The sequence below is a fragment of the Diprion similis genome, chromosome 2 (assembly GCF_021155765.1).
Source record: "Diprion similis isolate iyDipSimi1 chromosome 2, iyDipSimi1.1, whole genome shotgun sequence".
Taxonomy (NCBI): domain Eukaryota; kingdom Metazoa; phylum Arthropoda; class Insecta; order Hymenoptera; family Diprionidae; genus Diprion; species Diprion similis.
The window spans coordinates 10,358,324-10,374,994 of record NC_060106.1 but is presented as its reverse complement, the minus strand read 5'-3'; the positions used below and the strand labels follow the sequence as shown (position 1 = coordinate 10,374,994).

At 36.0% G+C, this 16,671-nt stretch overlaps 2 protein-coding genes and 1 long non-coding RNA gene across 11 annotated transcripts; 1 reads left to right on the top strand and 2 right to left on the bottom strand.

Moving 5' to 3' along the window:
* Nucleotides 1-26: 26 nt before the first annotated feature.
* LOC124416449 (androgen-induced gene 1 protein-like) lies at nt 27-12,071 on the bottom strand. 9 transcript variants are annotated; one of them, XM_046897547.1, is made up of 7 exons: nt 11,920-12,071; nt 9,920-10,087; nt 6,226-6,439; nt 2,754-2,891; nt 2,192-2,409; nt 1,950-2,101; nt 27-919 (listed from the first exon to the last, which is right to left on the bottom strand). In XM_046897547.1, the coding sequence occupies exons 2-7, from the start codon at nt 10,045-10,047 to the stop codon at nt 867-869; spliced, it is 903 nt and encodes a 300-aa protein (XP_046753503.1). In that variant the 5' UTR covers nt 10,048-10,087; nt 11,920-12,071; the 3' UTR covers nt 27-866. The 9 variants fall into 9 exon arrangements, with proteins under 9 accessions (XP_046753503.1, XP_046753504.1, XP_046753506.1 ...); XM_046897548.1 differs by having other exon boundaries at nt 11,929-12,068; XM_046897550.1 differs by lacking the exon at nt 6,226-6,439.
* LOC124416469 lies at nt 865-14,158 on the top strand. The gene is made up of 3 exons (XR_006930772.1): nt 865-1,002; nt 1,840-1,848; nt 14,149-14,158. It is a non-coding gene; the product is annotated as an uncharacterized LOC124416469 (long non-coding RNA).
* A 435-nt stretch (nt 14,159-14,593) lies between these two features.
* LOC124416462 lies at nt 14,594-16,573 on the bottom strand. The gene is made up of 4 exons (XM_046897575.1): nt 16,214-16,573; nt 15,796-16,011; nt 15,499-15,636; nt 14,594-14,746 (listed from the first exon to the last, which is right to left on the bottom strand). Exons 2-4 carry the CDS (start codon nt 15,894-15,896, stop codon nt 14,665-14,667), a joined length of 321 nt encoding a protein of 106 aa, XP_046753531.1. The 5' UTR covers nt 15,897-16,011; nt 16,214-16,573; the 3' UTR covers nt 14,594-14,664.
* Between the last annotated feature and the right edge of the window lie 98 nt (nt 16,574-16,671).

The following is a 16,671-nucleotide window of genomic DNA, read 5'->3' as shown; positions in this document are numbered from 1 at the left end:
AGGCAAGCAGTTTATCAGCATTTTTGAGTATTAAGTTTTATTATACTTAGCATGGCTACTATTATAATGTCATGTTCAATTTTTTCCGTTTACAATAATAAAGTGCAAAAAACCACCCACCATGTTGTGTATTATTCAATGTCTCACACAATTCCTAACAATGAATTACTCGAGTATAGTATTATCTAAAATGAGCCTGTGTGAAATATTTAGGATAAATACAGTTGCTATTGTAGTTGCAATGCAATATTATGGTGCACCTAAAATCATATTGCTTGAAGCTAAAGAAAACTTATACTTTCACTTTCAATGGATAGTAATTTACAGTAAAACCACAGATAGGTAAGCCCTACTACTAATAAAGCACTATTGCACAAGAAATGAATGTAAACATTGATAATGAACACATTTCAGTAAACATTAAAATACTTTAAGGCAACAACGTTCTTGTTCCTTTTTGAGTAAGTAAACGAAGTACTACATTTCTTACTAGATCTCACAATCAAACAAAACTCGACGTACTATAAAATAGCTCATTCATCAATTTAACAATCTTCATTTATTTTTACAAATTGTAACAAATTGCCTCATGATCAGATCTGATTGCTGCAATAACTGTTCTATATAATAACTATATTTATCATTATTGCTTAGTTATATTATCAACGATTGTTTTATAATGAATTTTACATCATGACGTAAACGTGATGACATGTTACAGTAATAACAAATGCACCGTTACGAAAAATGCGGGAAGGACAATTACAAATCTTTTAATGATATGGATCAAAGATTAAACAAAAATATATCAAAATTTATGCATTGGTAACAGCCACAGAACTATGTAATACCAACAGATTGACACTTCATTTTGATTTCTTCTTCTTGGCACTCTTACCTACAGATTTCTTAGCCCGTCCTGAAAAATATCAGATAGCCATTAGTGAAGTTTATTAAGTACAGAGAAGTTAGAGTGTTGGAAAAATGTTATCCGTCATAATTGTTAGTATAGTAACTGCAACATTTGTCTGAATACAATGAAAAGACAATTTTAGATCAAGCAGCCCAAGGAAAAGTCTGGAAGTGTATAATCAATTACAATGCCTTCCGTACACTTCAAAAGGTTATTCAATGTTACTCAATTCACTCATGTAAATGTGATGTTCTAAAATTAAAATTAAACGTAAAAGATTAATAGATGTTTAAAACATGAAAAATATATTGATAACTGAAAGTGAACTGATTTAATGGTTTTGTGAGTCTGCGGAACATGAGGTAGTCCGAATGAACATGATCAAGGTTTCACTCTGACTCCAACCGGGTTGATCACCAATTTATTTCCTACCTTTACTTCACCAAATATACATGTTCGAATTGTTTTAGATTTTTTCCACCTGCCGTTTAGGGGTACGTATTTTAGATCTCATCTTCCATAACTCCAAGACTGTGCATTTGGTAAAAGTTGTAGAGGGGAAAAAATTGTTTTTTTCTAATTGTGCGAAAGTAATTTTTTCAAAATTTAATGGTAATCGTAAGTCATCGTTTCCAATAAAACATGTACAAAAATCGATTTTTTTAAAAAACTGCGGTGTCGAAAAATTGGTAACTTTTGGTGGAAAAAAATAGAAGTAGAGAATAAATTGGCGAGCAATTCAGTGAGGTTTAAGGGTTTGTTCACGTACATTTGGACTACTGCACAAGCACTTATCAAATTGCAGAATTAAATTTCAATTTTCCAACACAAAAACCCATAGATTAGATGTTAATCGATAAGATTTTTGCAAACAAAAATAAGAAAACTTTGAGCTTGTTCCCAACCATATAGAAGTGCATTCAGAGCACAAATGTGTAATCATCACCATTGAAGAATATAGTGTGTGCATAGTTTCCTGAAATTTCCTGTGAAGGCTACTTGACATGAGATTTGCAGGGACAAGATAGAATGTTACCCCAGATGAGCCGATCCAAGTACTCTCCCAAGATGTACAGAATCGCAGTAAACAGGAAAAGTACGAGGAAAAAAACAATCCGTAGTGGCCATGACAGAACCTCCATGACAGGATACACCCAGATTTCGCTCACTGCATAAATAATGAGCAGCCTGCAGAAAAAAATTATGACTAAAACATCACAAAACTCTTTTGCTCTAAATAACGCAATTCATAAAAGTGTACATGTTGCACTGACGTACCACACCAAGTACGCAGCCATAAATAGAAGTAGGCCTCCAAGACCAGATAATCGTTTAGGGTACTGGCGGGGAGCGATAATCATTTCAAGTAAAGTAGTGACCATGATCAGAGTGTGCATCAGATGATTTAACCACCAAGGAAAATAAGCGTCTATAGCAGCAGGTAGTACTAGCTCACGGTCCACGGCCATGAGTGCCCAGAAAGTCACACCGACAAACTGAAGAAATACATGTTATAGATACACGAAATGAATTAAAGGCCTAAAAGTACACCTTGGTACTGCATGTATTGTGGCAAGACATTTGCAAAAAATAATCTCAGCACATGAAAATTATTTATTAATTTTATACTAGTAGCCGCTGCTCTATACTGATTCATCAAACAGCTCACAAGGACAGTTGTACATAGAACATTATCCATATACTCATGACCATGACTGGCTCCGATGGAACGTTAACTGTTTGGCACAGAGCAAGAAAGAAAAATTCTTAAGGAGGAAATTACGTTAATCAAAATTTTTAACCTCAATAATGAGTTGAAAACTTAAAGTATTATACTCACCATTGCAACTGGGAATCCAAGACTGGCATGAAAGAAGTCTTTAACACGGCGTAAAATTGGCCGTTTTGCCGGACATAACTCATTGCTTCCACCAAAATCGTTTAGCAAGCAAACGAAAAAGAAAACAGCTTGTAAGATCTGTGAATCGAAAACTTGATTATTGTTTCAACGAATGGCGGCACATATTTCAGCAATCTGATATAAAAGTAATCCGTGATAGCACGTATACTTGGAGCACAACTTCCTTTAAATTGTCAGTAATACAGTACAGTATTACTTACGCACCTATGATATTATGATAGTATGCACACATAATACAGTAGGTTTCCATGAGATTCATAACAGCCCCGTAGGGAATAATGAGACGTACATTTTTAGAGTGGCATATTTCAGGGTACTAAAAAAATTTTGAAATACATATTCAAATTACATATTACCAGAATAGTTTTTCGTACATCGATTTCAGAAATGCAGTGCCTAAAGTTGGCTGAAATGTCTTTTTCGCCGAGAAGGTTACATTCAAATATTTTGAGTTATAACTGATAGTTTTTTAATTCAAAGATAGCATTCGACTAAAGAGTCTGATTCGCTTTTGAATTTTTTTCCAGCTTACTTCCGGAGACATCTAAAAACATAAAGATTTATATCCATCGAACAATGTATGCCTTAGAGTTCACTATCAACGAAATTTAATCAATTATATAACAACGGATGATTCATCTAATATCTTCGAGAAAATTAAAGAAAGAAACAAGTTTGTCAAAGGTAAACTATATCGATTTATTTGCTCTCTGAAAATCTAGAGTTTTCAAGTAAAGTAATGTATTTTATAAATAATAAGTGCCAGGAATTAAAGTACAAAATCAAACACGTCTTAACTGATGTCGGTTATCATATTTCAATGTTGTAATTTAGGAAGTAGTTCTCAACCGCCTCTGCCTGGAATAGAAACCCGAGTGCATTTCCTGTCGCGATCAAGTAACGCGTGATTAGATTACCAGAGTGCGGTTTGTACTATACCGTAAACTTAGATAAATAAGTAGACCAATTTAGCGGGATATGATATATAAATCGTAATAATTGCAATAGTCGCAGAGAATTAATGTTATAGAAAATAATTATAAAAAGCAATATATAATTAAGTGTTTTCAAATTTACCAAAAAAATCTAGGATTAGGATCATATAGTATAAAATATAAGTATTGACATTTCGTCAATTTATCTCGTGATACCAATCGAATGAAAATTTAATAAGCCGGTATTGTCCAACTTCAATAAAATGACGCGCTGTCTGTGATGGAAAGATTACTTCCGCATTACGTTTACTGAATCAAGTTTGGCACGCGCCTGGAGAGGCAGGCATGCTTTATCAATATGATATACAAATGTGTATACCCCTATACAGCTTGAAAAGGCGACTTCTTCAATTTTTCAATTACTTATAATCAGTTTTACAATCTAACGCAGTTCACCGCCCAAGTTGTGTACACCCACATACATATATATACATATATTATATATGTACGACTTCCTGAATACGATGTACACGTAAAATGATAATAGTGGGGTTGTGAGGGGGTATCCATCAATAACGTAAGGTATTTTTTTTAACTTGGACTCCCCTCTCTCTCGGTAAGACTTAGTAAGATATAATCTCCTCCCCCCTTCCCCCCCCCCCCTCACGTGAGATTTAACCCATAACTTTTGAATAATTAAATTTATTTGATATGATTCATATTTACCGTAATATTGTCTATTCCCGGGATTGATTTTGCGATGCAAAATGTTATCTATTATCATAATGTTTATTCTCTGAATTAAAAAGTTTACATGCCATTTTTTAGTGATAATTCTCACCCCCGCCTCATTTTCAGCTCGCGTAATTAAGGGACACCTCCTAAGAAACAGACTATTCGATTTAGGCGAAGTAAAAGTAGCTATCGATGTTAGGTAGAAGTCTCAGGAAAAGTTAAAAAATTGCACATAATATGTAATAGAAGCATTCGACACTGAAATGCTTTTATTGCATACTAAAATTGCAATAGGAAATTCGCGTCATTTCTTCACAATTACAAAAAGAGTTAATTTCACTGCCTGTAGCTGTCAAAGACAATCAATTTCACAAACCCTGAGGGTGGAACCAATGTATGACCAAATACGTGTAGGTTCTTATTATTATACATCACTCAATTCCGATTTCGAAAATAGAACCGTTATCACCAAGGGCCCTGTTAAAATACAATTAAATATTACAAGCTCTAATTGTATGATATCGTATTTAGTATCTCGATACTTATTCCCTCCATGTCTTGCTAATAGGTTATGCTGAAATACACCGAGTAATCGGTTTCCGATGCAGTAAAATTTCCGTTAACCAATTACAGGAACAAATCAAAGTGCGTGTAACGCAGATATACAAGCCTATGAATTTCTGTCTTTATAACTTTTCTAATCATTGCTAAGTTTCACGGTAATTAAGCAGTATTCAAAAGTGAATAACCTTCTGTTTTTTGACAAACATACAGAGTTTAAATAAATTCGTACATTGAACAAACAATTCAGGATGAAGATTTCAAAATTTTTCCGTAAATCGACCTAAGCACACCCCTAAATGGATATACAATATATCAAAGAGATAAGTTGCAGCATGGATATATTTCCAGCAGGCAAATTCCGTTCGAATAAAATATTGTTTAAATAAAGTTATTGTATAATAATAAATCAAGAACTGCACGCTATGAAGAGCTGAAACTCAGTGAACAACGGGTAATTGATTTTGAGTCGTTATCCAATTTGTACTTGACCCGTACAGAGGCTTCATAACCCCGCAGCTATTCGTGCGGAATAAATTGGGAGTTTCCAAAATTTTGTTGACAGATTCCCGATAAACCGCGGAGCGAGGTGTGAAACGCGGGTAAATTTCATCTCGATCAACTCCTAGTAGGCAGTGAAAACCTGTACTGTGACTGCAAAAAAGTTGTCCTACACAAAAACTGGCAAAATTTATATATACCATTATATTCATAAAATATAAATAATGAAATTATTTATATTTGCAGTATTCTAGTCTTGAATTCGGGTAGAGTCTATACCTTATTATTACTAGATTTCAGTGCGACCAATTCGTAGAATTAGATTATGCAGTTTCTTATGCAAACCGGTCGAAATGTGATAATATAACAATTTTCAAATATGTAATCCGCATCGCGGATGGAAGAATTTCAAACGTGTAGTACCATCATAAAAAGAACATTCAGACAGAACTGCGATAGACAGTGTACCTATCTAAGAATGCTATCTTTCACTGTCCCGTGTAACACACAAATATTCTGATAACGTCAAGTTTTTGAACATTCCTCGTAATAAAAAAGAAGTGAAGCGACAAATGAGTGAAAACTGAATATCTCTTGTCAATTTATTGACTGTGCGATGTCAAAGGATATTATAAAATTCAACTATGCAAAATACAAACCGCGTTCCAGAACGTGAGAAATTTGAATTTGCCGCCAAAGGCACTGTGCATCCTGGCGATATGTCGAGGAATGGCTGTATAGGTGTAATCGTAATAGACCGCGAATGCAAATTGCGCGAAGGCAATCGCGTGCATTCCTGTCAGCAGGGTGTCCCGCGTTTTGTTCTTCACTTTTGTAGAGTCCATATTTGTGATCTTAGATTCGTCTAACGGCCTGTAAATATCAGAGTTTCTATTACCTTCGCAGCGTTGTACGATGATGCCGAAAATGTTTTGCATCCATGCAGGTTCCAACTTTCAACAAATTATAACTGCAGCGTATATAAGAAAATTTCGACGAACGAAGAGGCGCGAGTTAACCAAACAGCTATATAAAATAGGAGGCTGTTGTATTTTTAATCTCTACTTTGACCCGCGTTGAACCGGCGATCACTCTATCTACCATATTCATCAAACACTCAGCATGATCAAACTTCATCTGGAATGAATCGTACTTCTCCGTTGAAACGATCTGTACAAGTCATATTGATACGATTTGATGCACCAATCAATCAAAACCGAAGGTGCAGATATATTAAAATAAACGTTAATTAAATCACGAAGCAAATTAAAAAGTACTCGTTCATTAACGAGGCCGAAGTTCGTAACGTTAACTTAACGAACATCAGGGAAATATCGTTACTGTGCAATATCTGAACAATTTTCAAGGAGTTGACTTTTAAAAATACGAGTATGTTTCGTGTATTGTGGTTTATGAAATTCCAGACGATTCTAAAGCTGCGATATTACGAATTCTCCAAAGCATGCATTGTTACATTAACGTTACTAACTTCATTCTCGTGTTTATTAGACCATTAAAATTTTCCTCAAGATTAATTCTTTTGAACCTTAGAATCCCGGCTTCGTAATTTTCTCGTAAACCGTTTACTATAGCAGACTTGAAGTTTGAACCGTAATAATAGGTATACATATGGATGATATGTATATGACTGCAAAGTGAGGTTGATTACAATAAACAATTCAAGATCGTAGCTCTCGTTATAGGAGCCGTTAAAACGACCTGCACAGATCCGAATTCTTTTTTAACAATGAAAGTTAAATGACCGATGCCAAAATTACAACCTGCAGAAAATCTAACTGCGCCGTCCATTCAACGATCGAATCTATCAATAGTCAAAAAGGTTCGAATCGTTTTCCGAGACCAACTGCAACGCTGCGAAAGATATTACACGTAATACGTATGCATGCATACCTTGAACTTGGAATGTCGTGAGTTGTAGTATATATCGAAATACGTACGGAGGTTCGATTGGTAAGAATCTAATTGACTAATTCACCAGGTGTGCTAGATTTCCGACTGCATGCAGGGTCCGCAGTGTTGTATAACCTCGAAATATGCACCCGTGACGAAAGTGAAGCGCACGGGACACGGCGGCCAGCTTCGCACTGAATCTATGCACAGCACAGCACATACAGAGACTGGATGGATGACAGAAAGGCCAAGTCGAACTACACTGAACTCGCTGCGAGGCGAACGCACGCGCGCTTCAACGGGACTCGGGACGACACGTGTATGCGGAGTATTTACATCATCTTTACGTCGGACGCACTTCGATGCAGCCTGACGACGCATTGTTGATTTGAGGACTGTTCAAGATCAACGAACACCTGCTGGCATCTTAGAATTAGACGTGAGATACCGAGAGTATCTTTGAACGTCGTAAATTGAACGTCGGGGAACGCGAAAAGCATCATTTCCCCACTTTTAGGGTCTGACTTACAACGGAATAAGAGGCTTTGGATTTTTGCGGTTTCGAGGGTTTTTTTAAACGATAAGCTCTTGATTTTCGTATCTTTTCGGTGATCCGTCCTGGAGGCGGAAAAAATAATTAAACGAAAATCGCTGCCTGTGTGGTGTAAGTCGGGAAAATAGTGCACTACCCCCCCCCCCCCCCCCCCCCCCACACACACACATTTTTAACCAGACTACTGGCGTCTTGCCGCGGTTTCTTCCGCAATTATTGATTCAAAGCTTTGGCGGCAGTCTGTTCTGATTTCTATTGTATTTGTTCAGTCATGTATGGTATATGGTTTGCACTGCTAATCCTAGATTCGCGTAACTATGGTGAATCGTCGAATTAGAATACATCGACAATTCATACGTAATCGAGTGTATTGACTCGAAATTTCACGCTCAGGGTCTTGTGAATGCGATTCGCTCAATACAAGAACAATTATGAATTGCGTAATCTGATCGTACATTGTTTTGAATTATGTAGCCAATTGTCGCGTGATACACTGTCGCACGAACAAAAATCATTTATTTGCATCGCTAAATAGATGAACAAGGAGTACTGCGCGTTTCGAAAGATTGAGATCCGATGTAAGTAAAGTATATATCTATGTTGTTTCAGACTTTGTTAAGAATTTTTTATTACTTTTATTCGGAAGGAATGTTGTTGATTTCTGAATGAGAAAATATATACACGGGTTAGTTGGTGCGACTAATAACAGAAAATCTGTGCAATCAATACTGTTCGTAATTCGCACAAGATTTGAAGGGTTGCGATTTCGTAGTGTCGGTCAGAGTGACGATCCTTGTAGTCATAAGGAATGATCCACCATGCATTTATAGGATTGAATTAAATCAAGTTGAATAATTGGACGTTACGCGATTGAAGGTCGACTAAAGTTTTTGCATGATTCTTGTTTACGTATTACCAAGTATAGCTTTTATTGAGAAGAAAAGTATGAATTTTATTTTCAACTCGCACTTTCAACAAATGCAATATAGCTTGTCATGTTTGCAATATTATTACCCTGGTATATGAAATAGGAACAGGTCGCATGGAGTCAAGGTTGTGTGGAACTATTTAAAAATTTCAATCCACTGGATATGCGTGTTCATTTCAAAACAAGAGCAAACATAAAAATAAATTATTTTTCAAATCAAGGATATATAATGCTATACATATTTAGGTGCAATTGTTATTTGCATTTTCAAATATATAGTATACGTGTATGTAATCGTTCGGTTTGCAGAGTGCGAAAAAAACGGGGGAGATAACGAGTAATCAAACAATTCATGATCTTACTTGACCCCGGTGGAGTCTATCTCTCTTATTCAACTGCTCGTTACTTAACCGATACCATAAAGTTACATAACGGTTCGATGAACAACCCAAGCATTGATAATGTACAATCTGCTCACAGCAGAAAAAGACAGCACATCATCAGAACGTCTTCCGTGCTTTTCTCATTTTATTATCGATATCGGATAATTTTGGGATGATAAACCGAATTTTCGGTTGCAGAATAAACAGTCTGAGATATGAATAGCTCTAGGCACTGTTCAATTTGTCAAAACCCTTTTTGCAGAGCCAATGTTAAGAATTTGAAAACTGATTACTATTACATAGACCTCAATAAACAATTATTACGCAAGAATAAATGGTGAGTCCAATGTAAGAACTGTGTGTTATTGTTATATTTGACAAATTGTTCTTATCGTTAAAATTATATTTGTAGTCTAAAGTAAGCTTTCCGTGATACCACATTTATTTACACTTGGAGACGACAGCCGACATTGAAATATTGTATGCTCAATTCTGTTAGTCATTCGACAAACCGTATTGAAAAGACTTTTGCGAGAGTAAAACAACTTTTTATTATAATATACGGAATTGAAACTCACCAAGTCCCAGAAGGTGAGATACTTGAATTGGCCAGGTTCGAATTGTGAAGCTGAAGTTCTCTCAGGTATATGAAGATGCACCAGCGCATAATATATCGTGAAAACGTATACTCCCAGAATGGAAGCATGGGTAAGCAGATAGCACGCTTGTTTCCCGCGTTGTTTCCACTGCAAAAGTACAAAAACGGGTTTATAAAACCACGAATAAACATGATCCCAGCAGTTACTGATTCATTGATAATTAAATTATGATAACGCCGACTCATCAATCTTCTAGAATAACTGAATCTACGTTGGTATAATATGACAAACCTCGGGATTTTCATTAATCAACTACCAGACGAATGTTAGACGTGCAATCCATCGTGATTGCGATATGAACGATACGATACGACGAAGATTTACGTTAGTCAAAATCATGTTCGGAGAAACACAAAATTTGTTTGTCAAAATACTTGGAATAACTGGTGCCATTAGCCTATATCTCTGTTTCACTTTCTGTAAATTTCGATTGCGATATCCAACAGAAATTTCTTACCCATCTGATGCAACATGAATGGATGCAGATTGCTCAATCACTTTCTCACATAACATTATACGTGGAACATATGTGTCTATGCTACATGTGCACTATGCAACAAGCTACAAGTTTGTACATCAAGTAAGTTACAACTCTAGCTGAAATATTGTATAGGTATACCACATTGGAGTTACGTCATTATACGCCCCAGCTTGTGAATATGTGAAGATATAAAATGTTGTCTGAAATTCAGAACTTGGTACGATATTTTTGACGCAATTAGTTCATGTAAAATATAGAAATTATAAATCTAATTTTAAGCTAGCTACAAGCGCGTTTTTTCATTTTCACAATCAGACTGTATATGAAAAGCAGCAAAAAAAAATTCCGGTTTCTTTTCAAACTTCTTTTCAAATTTCTACTATAATTTATCGGTAAGAAGAATCAGCAGACCATCAGAATTATAAAAGATGACAAGAGTGAATTATGTTTCAAATCTTTGGAATAAGTATTAGGTTAACCATTATTTCACTGTTTGAAATTAGTGCCTACGTAATATTACATCTTAAAAGGTGCAATGACCTGCCTTTCAACGATCTTCGGCTCTCTCTGAGTATCCCGACTTGCACTGTCCAATTTAGCTTTATTGGCTGTGAGTTCCAGCTCTTTTCCGAGCAAGACTACATACACGGATATTTTTCCAACTCATCAATTGAAGGTCATTCTAAAATTCTAAAATCATCAATTCTTTCTAAATTACTCGTTATTTTTCCATTAATAATAAATTTCAATCTCGTTAAATTTCGACAACTATATCATCAATAAATTCCCGCTTTCACCGGTTTTTCCGTATAACTGATTTCTTCCAAGAAAAATAAAATCCGAGACCCGAAAGACAATACCGATCATAAAGTTACACGCAAATACGAATAATTATTGATTGAAATTTGCCATCCCTGGAATACTATAGAACGGATTCTACATACAAAGATTAGAACTGTGTGCAAAGTTCACTCTTGACAAAGTATAATTTTGTGTAGTGCTATAAAATACCGGTGCGCAATGATGACGTTGCACACGAGACTGAAAGTAGCAGTGGGAATTACCAGTCAAACGTTCCAATGTTCATTTGAATAAGGTAGTGAAGTCCGAAAATGAAAATTTTGTCAAATACTTTCATGGAATTAATCAGATGATAAAACCGAACTTCATATCATTCTATTTCCAAAGACTTTAACACACTTGCCTGCTAACTCTGACTGCTAATTTCAGCTTCATACGTTGCAGAGATAAGAGATAAAACAGTTTCATTGAAAAACGAGGAAAAAGTAGTTACATTTCCAGACATAATAACACAACACAATATCAGTTTATAAATATTCTTCGCGACACATCAATGCACATAATCTCATCCGACGACTTGGGTATGTATATATATTTATGTAACGTTATTGTAACACGTAACACCACGGATATGTAACGAACTGACCTTACTGTCCGTCATGGCGAAGCCGTCCTCTGATGCAGTCCACGATCAACCGAACGAAAAGGAACTCTAGTTTAGAAATTGGAGCCACCTCGGCTATAGCGGCGACGTTATCCTACTCCTCGTACACTCCTCAGTATTCATGAATAACGACTCGGTATCGGAGAGCCCTCTATAGCATATATCAAAAGCGAGACGATATCACAGCCGAATCGTCACACTGTGATATGAACTACCGTTGTAGATTACAGGACCTGAAATACCAACTAGTGAAGCCTCTCTAATTACACGAGCTCGTTCCAAGTTGGGTAATTGAAAACTCATACTTACCAGACAATTTGACATTCAGCTAATATATGAGCCGTTCGCTCAAAGAATAGCCCAACGCAAATTTGGTCGGTTCGTGTATAACAGTATATAAAAACATTTAAAAAAAAATCTCTTAATGATAAATTCTTACATAATATGTAATATATGATGTCTCTTAATGATATAAAAAAGCATAAAATTAATTTAAAATTGAATAAGTCTGAAATGGAATGTATTGCGTCATTATAGGTATAATTACAGTAGCAGTAAAGCGTTACTTAATATACTATCGATAATCAACGTTACACTGCTTGATTCTCACCAACGTTCTCACTGACGATTTTGACTAGAGGCGCGCGAGTGGCAGACTCCGTCGTAATAGGCTAGGCTAGGCGCGTAGTTTAAACCACTCGTAAAGAGATCGAAATTGTATGTAATTGGGGTAAGGTGCATGTACTAACAAGCGAATCCGAAAAATGACCTAAGTCGACTTGGGCCATTCTTTGAGCGAACGGCTCATATTCTTGTATGCATTGTAACGCTAATTTTCTGTTACCCTCAGCTGAGTATTTACCGTTTATACTTTGGCGCGATTCTCTAATTATTCTGAACTCTAATAAACAACAATAAAAGATATTCGCTGTGCGCTAGACGCTTCAGCGTTAATTTTTAGACAAAGAGAAAAAAAGAATATGATAATAATAATTAGAGAACCCGTTGGGTGGCTGGCTAGGCTGAGGTACTCACACGAACCGATACAGTGGCGGTATCCAAGGCGATTAACGATGATAAAGAAATAAAGAAATAACCTCAGTCACAGGGATTCAAAGGTCGATCAGTCGTATAATGTCAATTAAATTCACAAACGTTAAATCAGTCAAGTTGGTTATAAGAGACAGCAATAAATAATTAATCGACAAGAATAGTTGCTAAGATTTTCGATGGACTAAAGTTAGACGGTAACAGAGAGAAGTAGTGGGCGTAGGTCGGAATAAGCGTTACAATGCAAACTACACGTCACTGGGCGACATGATTTTACCCAAGTTTTCGAAAAACGACGCTGCGAGAATTATTAGTTTGTTAAGTTAAAGTGAGGATGAAACATTATTGAAAAACGATAGTTGACAAAATTGACGATAGCTCGGAACGGTAGTGACAAGAGAATAAATCAGAATTTACGATAGATGATAACTATAAAAGGAAGATTGACGTCTATTAATAGTTTACAGAGATCGGTAACTTGAGCGAGAGAATATTATTTACAGTAAATCGAGAAGGCTAATTTACGAGAGTATTATCGCTAGATAATCGAATTGATAATGTACATACATGCGCAACAGCGAAAAACGAAGTAAAACTAACAAAGGAATTCGGATTCATAATTAACAAGAGAATATAAAAGTATGAAAGTGAGAGATTTGAAAAAGGGTTTGCAAGATAAAGAAATACACTAAATACACCTGATAACGATACGCAGGGCGTAAATTAGCAAAAAAAAATACGATATTACAAGAAACATGAAAAATATAACAGGTAATAAGCACTAAAAAAATTAGTAATAAGCGATGGAAAAGTACGGTACTATTAAACAGTTTAAAGTCGGATGTATAGAATAAAATTATAATACGAGAAAGTAAAAGATACGAGCAACTTCGTAACATTACGATAGAAAGGCAGAAGCCTTACCTTGGCTGGTGACGTCGAGCGCACGAGCACTAAATTTTTTTTTTTAATTTAAAATAAAACTTATTAATAGCAAACGGAATGGCAAGACGGAAGGAAGATAATATAATTTCGAAGAAAAAAAGAAAATAACGGACGTGTAAACCGATACAGAATGTTAGATAAACGATAGCGATAGAACAAACGATAAGAAAAGTATCGACAGCGATAACCGATAAGGAACAAGGGAAGGAATATTAGCTAAAACAAATCTCTAAGCGTAACGAGCAAGGTCGTAGCGAAGCTGTCTCCTAGCGTGTTGAGCCTAGAATACGCAGAGTTCGGAGCCTGGATCACCGATCCCACCGTCGAGTCAGGTGATCCTTCTTCCTGTTGATTGGTGGTTTTATACCCGATCATCTCTCTGCATGGAATATCAGTTACGACTTGGCCATGCGTTTCCAAAGATTACCGCTAGGTGTTGCATAACATCTGCTCGTGATTTTATCGTTTACACCAACTCGCACAATTTTTCAGCTGCTTCACCTTACTGTCCAGGTTGCCTATCATTGGGGATTCTCTCGACAAAGGAACGGAGAGCAGTATCTGCCCTATATGTCGTCCTTATATACGGCATCCGAGAAAGAAACGGTCGATTCTTTTTACAAAGATCACTTCACTGCGCTGGTAATCGAAGTGGCACGAGAGGTTCGGGTGAATGTCAGTCCAAGTATTTCAGAAGTGCACCAGGGTAGCCAGTGTAGTCATTTAGACCGTCGGTAGATGAATTCGTGGAGAACCGGAAACGGTGATCGGGATCGTAGTTGTCCTGGTACCTTGTTTGCTTGCACTGAGGCGCGAAATTGCAGAATTTACTAAGAAAAGCATTAGTTACTAGTAGTTATTGGCTATTTTGTATCGAGTTCTTTTGGAGTATTCAACCAGGGACGCGTTTTACGGGAGTTTCCTTGAGCTGTGTGCCCTTGTGATGGGCCATTCGAAAATGTCACGTTACAGCATATACGTAGGTACCTATTTATTCAGATTGTGTGAAAAATTGCGGGTCATTTATAACACGTCCGAGTAAAAAATTTCAGCATAGCATGACTTTGCTCCCGTGAGGTCTAGCGATGAGATAACAATCGTGGATAAAAATGCAATTCATTGTTTATAGCTGGATAAGTAGTTATACGATTGTATTAATAATAAAAGTGTAAATATAATGCAGTGGCCGAATGAAAAGGCAAAAATATATAACAGTTTCAATATGCAATTACCCAGAAAAAATAAAGTGAGCAAAAATTGTATGCGATATGGAGTATTATTGCAATAGGCAGAAATCATTTGTTTTTTAAACGACGATAAGTTCGTTCGTCATGAAACCACTGTAAAGTAAATGGTAAATAGAATAGAGAGATATAAAGTATAGAATATTTAAAAAAAAGTAATGTATCAAAAAATAAAAAATATATGAGCAATATGAAAGATAAAAATAAATCAATGATTGAAAGATTTGTATCGTAAACACTTGAAGATTCGTCATGACTACGCTCCAGAGGCATGCATATTAAAGTATGTATACAAGTCAGGTGAAATACTCACACAGAAAACCGAAGTCCATTCTCTTGTACGCCCAATGCACTGAGTATTTTACTCTCGTATGATTTTATCACAAGTGCTAGAGATAGTAGCGTAAAGCACGTTCGAATGTTTTTATTTTTTGCATCAGTCAGATAGGTACTAACGAGAAGAGATGATTCGTTAATTTTTTATAAAACGTAATAATAGCACGATCTATGGGCAATTATTTCGTCGACACATCAACGTTAAGATCAGGTGAGTCACAATGGCGTTTAGGAAACCGTAACGCGCATACGCACAAGTAAAGGTATAACTTACTCTCGTTTTCGCAGTCTGACACGTGGCTTTTGGTTGAAAAAATCGATCAGCAGCAGCAGGTCCGCAGTAACACTCTGTCTTCTATGCAGGTGATCATCCATTTCGTAGTCAAATGTCAGAGAATAAACGCGTTTCAATCTTTTATAGGGTTGATATTTTCAACGCTTTTTCTGCACCTCAATCATTGCATAGAAACTCTATAATCGATACTGTTTGCTGCAACAGAACATTGGAAATCGACTCGCTTTAAGTAAGACGCAGCTGGGATTACATATGACAATTTACATAACGTCGTTATTGTACACTTGGCAAGTCTGAAATTACTAAAATATTCTACACAATGCATATTTGGAACCTTACGGTAAAGTTACTATAGTCAGATATTCACAATCATTAGGTTATCATAGCTATACTATACCTTGTAGATACGATGAAAAAGTGATGGATCTTTGTAGACTAGATGCACCAATGACGCTGCGTTTGTATCTTATTTCAGCAATACGTTTGTTTAATTTTTTCGCTTCTTCACGACGACGTGTTTGTTGTGCAATATTAACATCGTTGTGCATGACGTAGTTCTGCGCCTGTTGGTTTGCAGCCCGACATACGTGAAACTGTGTGTATTGTCGCCTGCACAAATCACAGTCACGCGTTCATGACGGTCACTTCTTTGTCTCCAACAAAAACTAGCAGCTGTAAGAATAATGGAAAATATGAGAATAACAAAGTCTGATAATAGACACGAACCATCACATGTATAATATTGCATTAAATATTGAATACAGATGTAGGCATAAATGATGAAAATTTGTGTCTAAAATCAGGAATCGTTGTGATTAAATTTAGAATTCAAAATTAATAATTCGTTTATTTTAA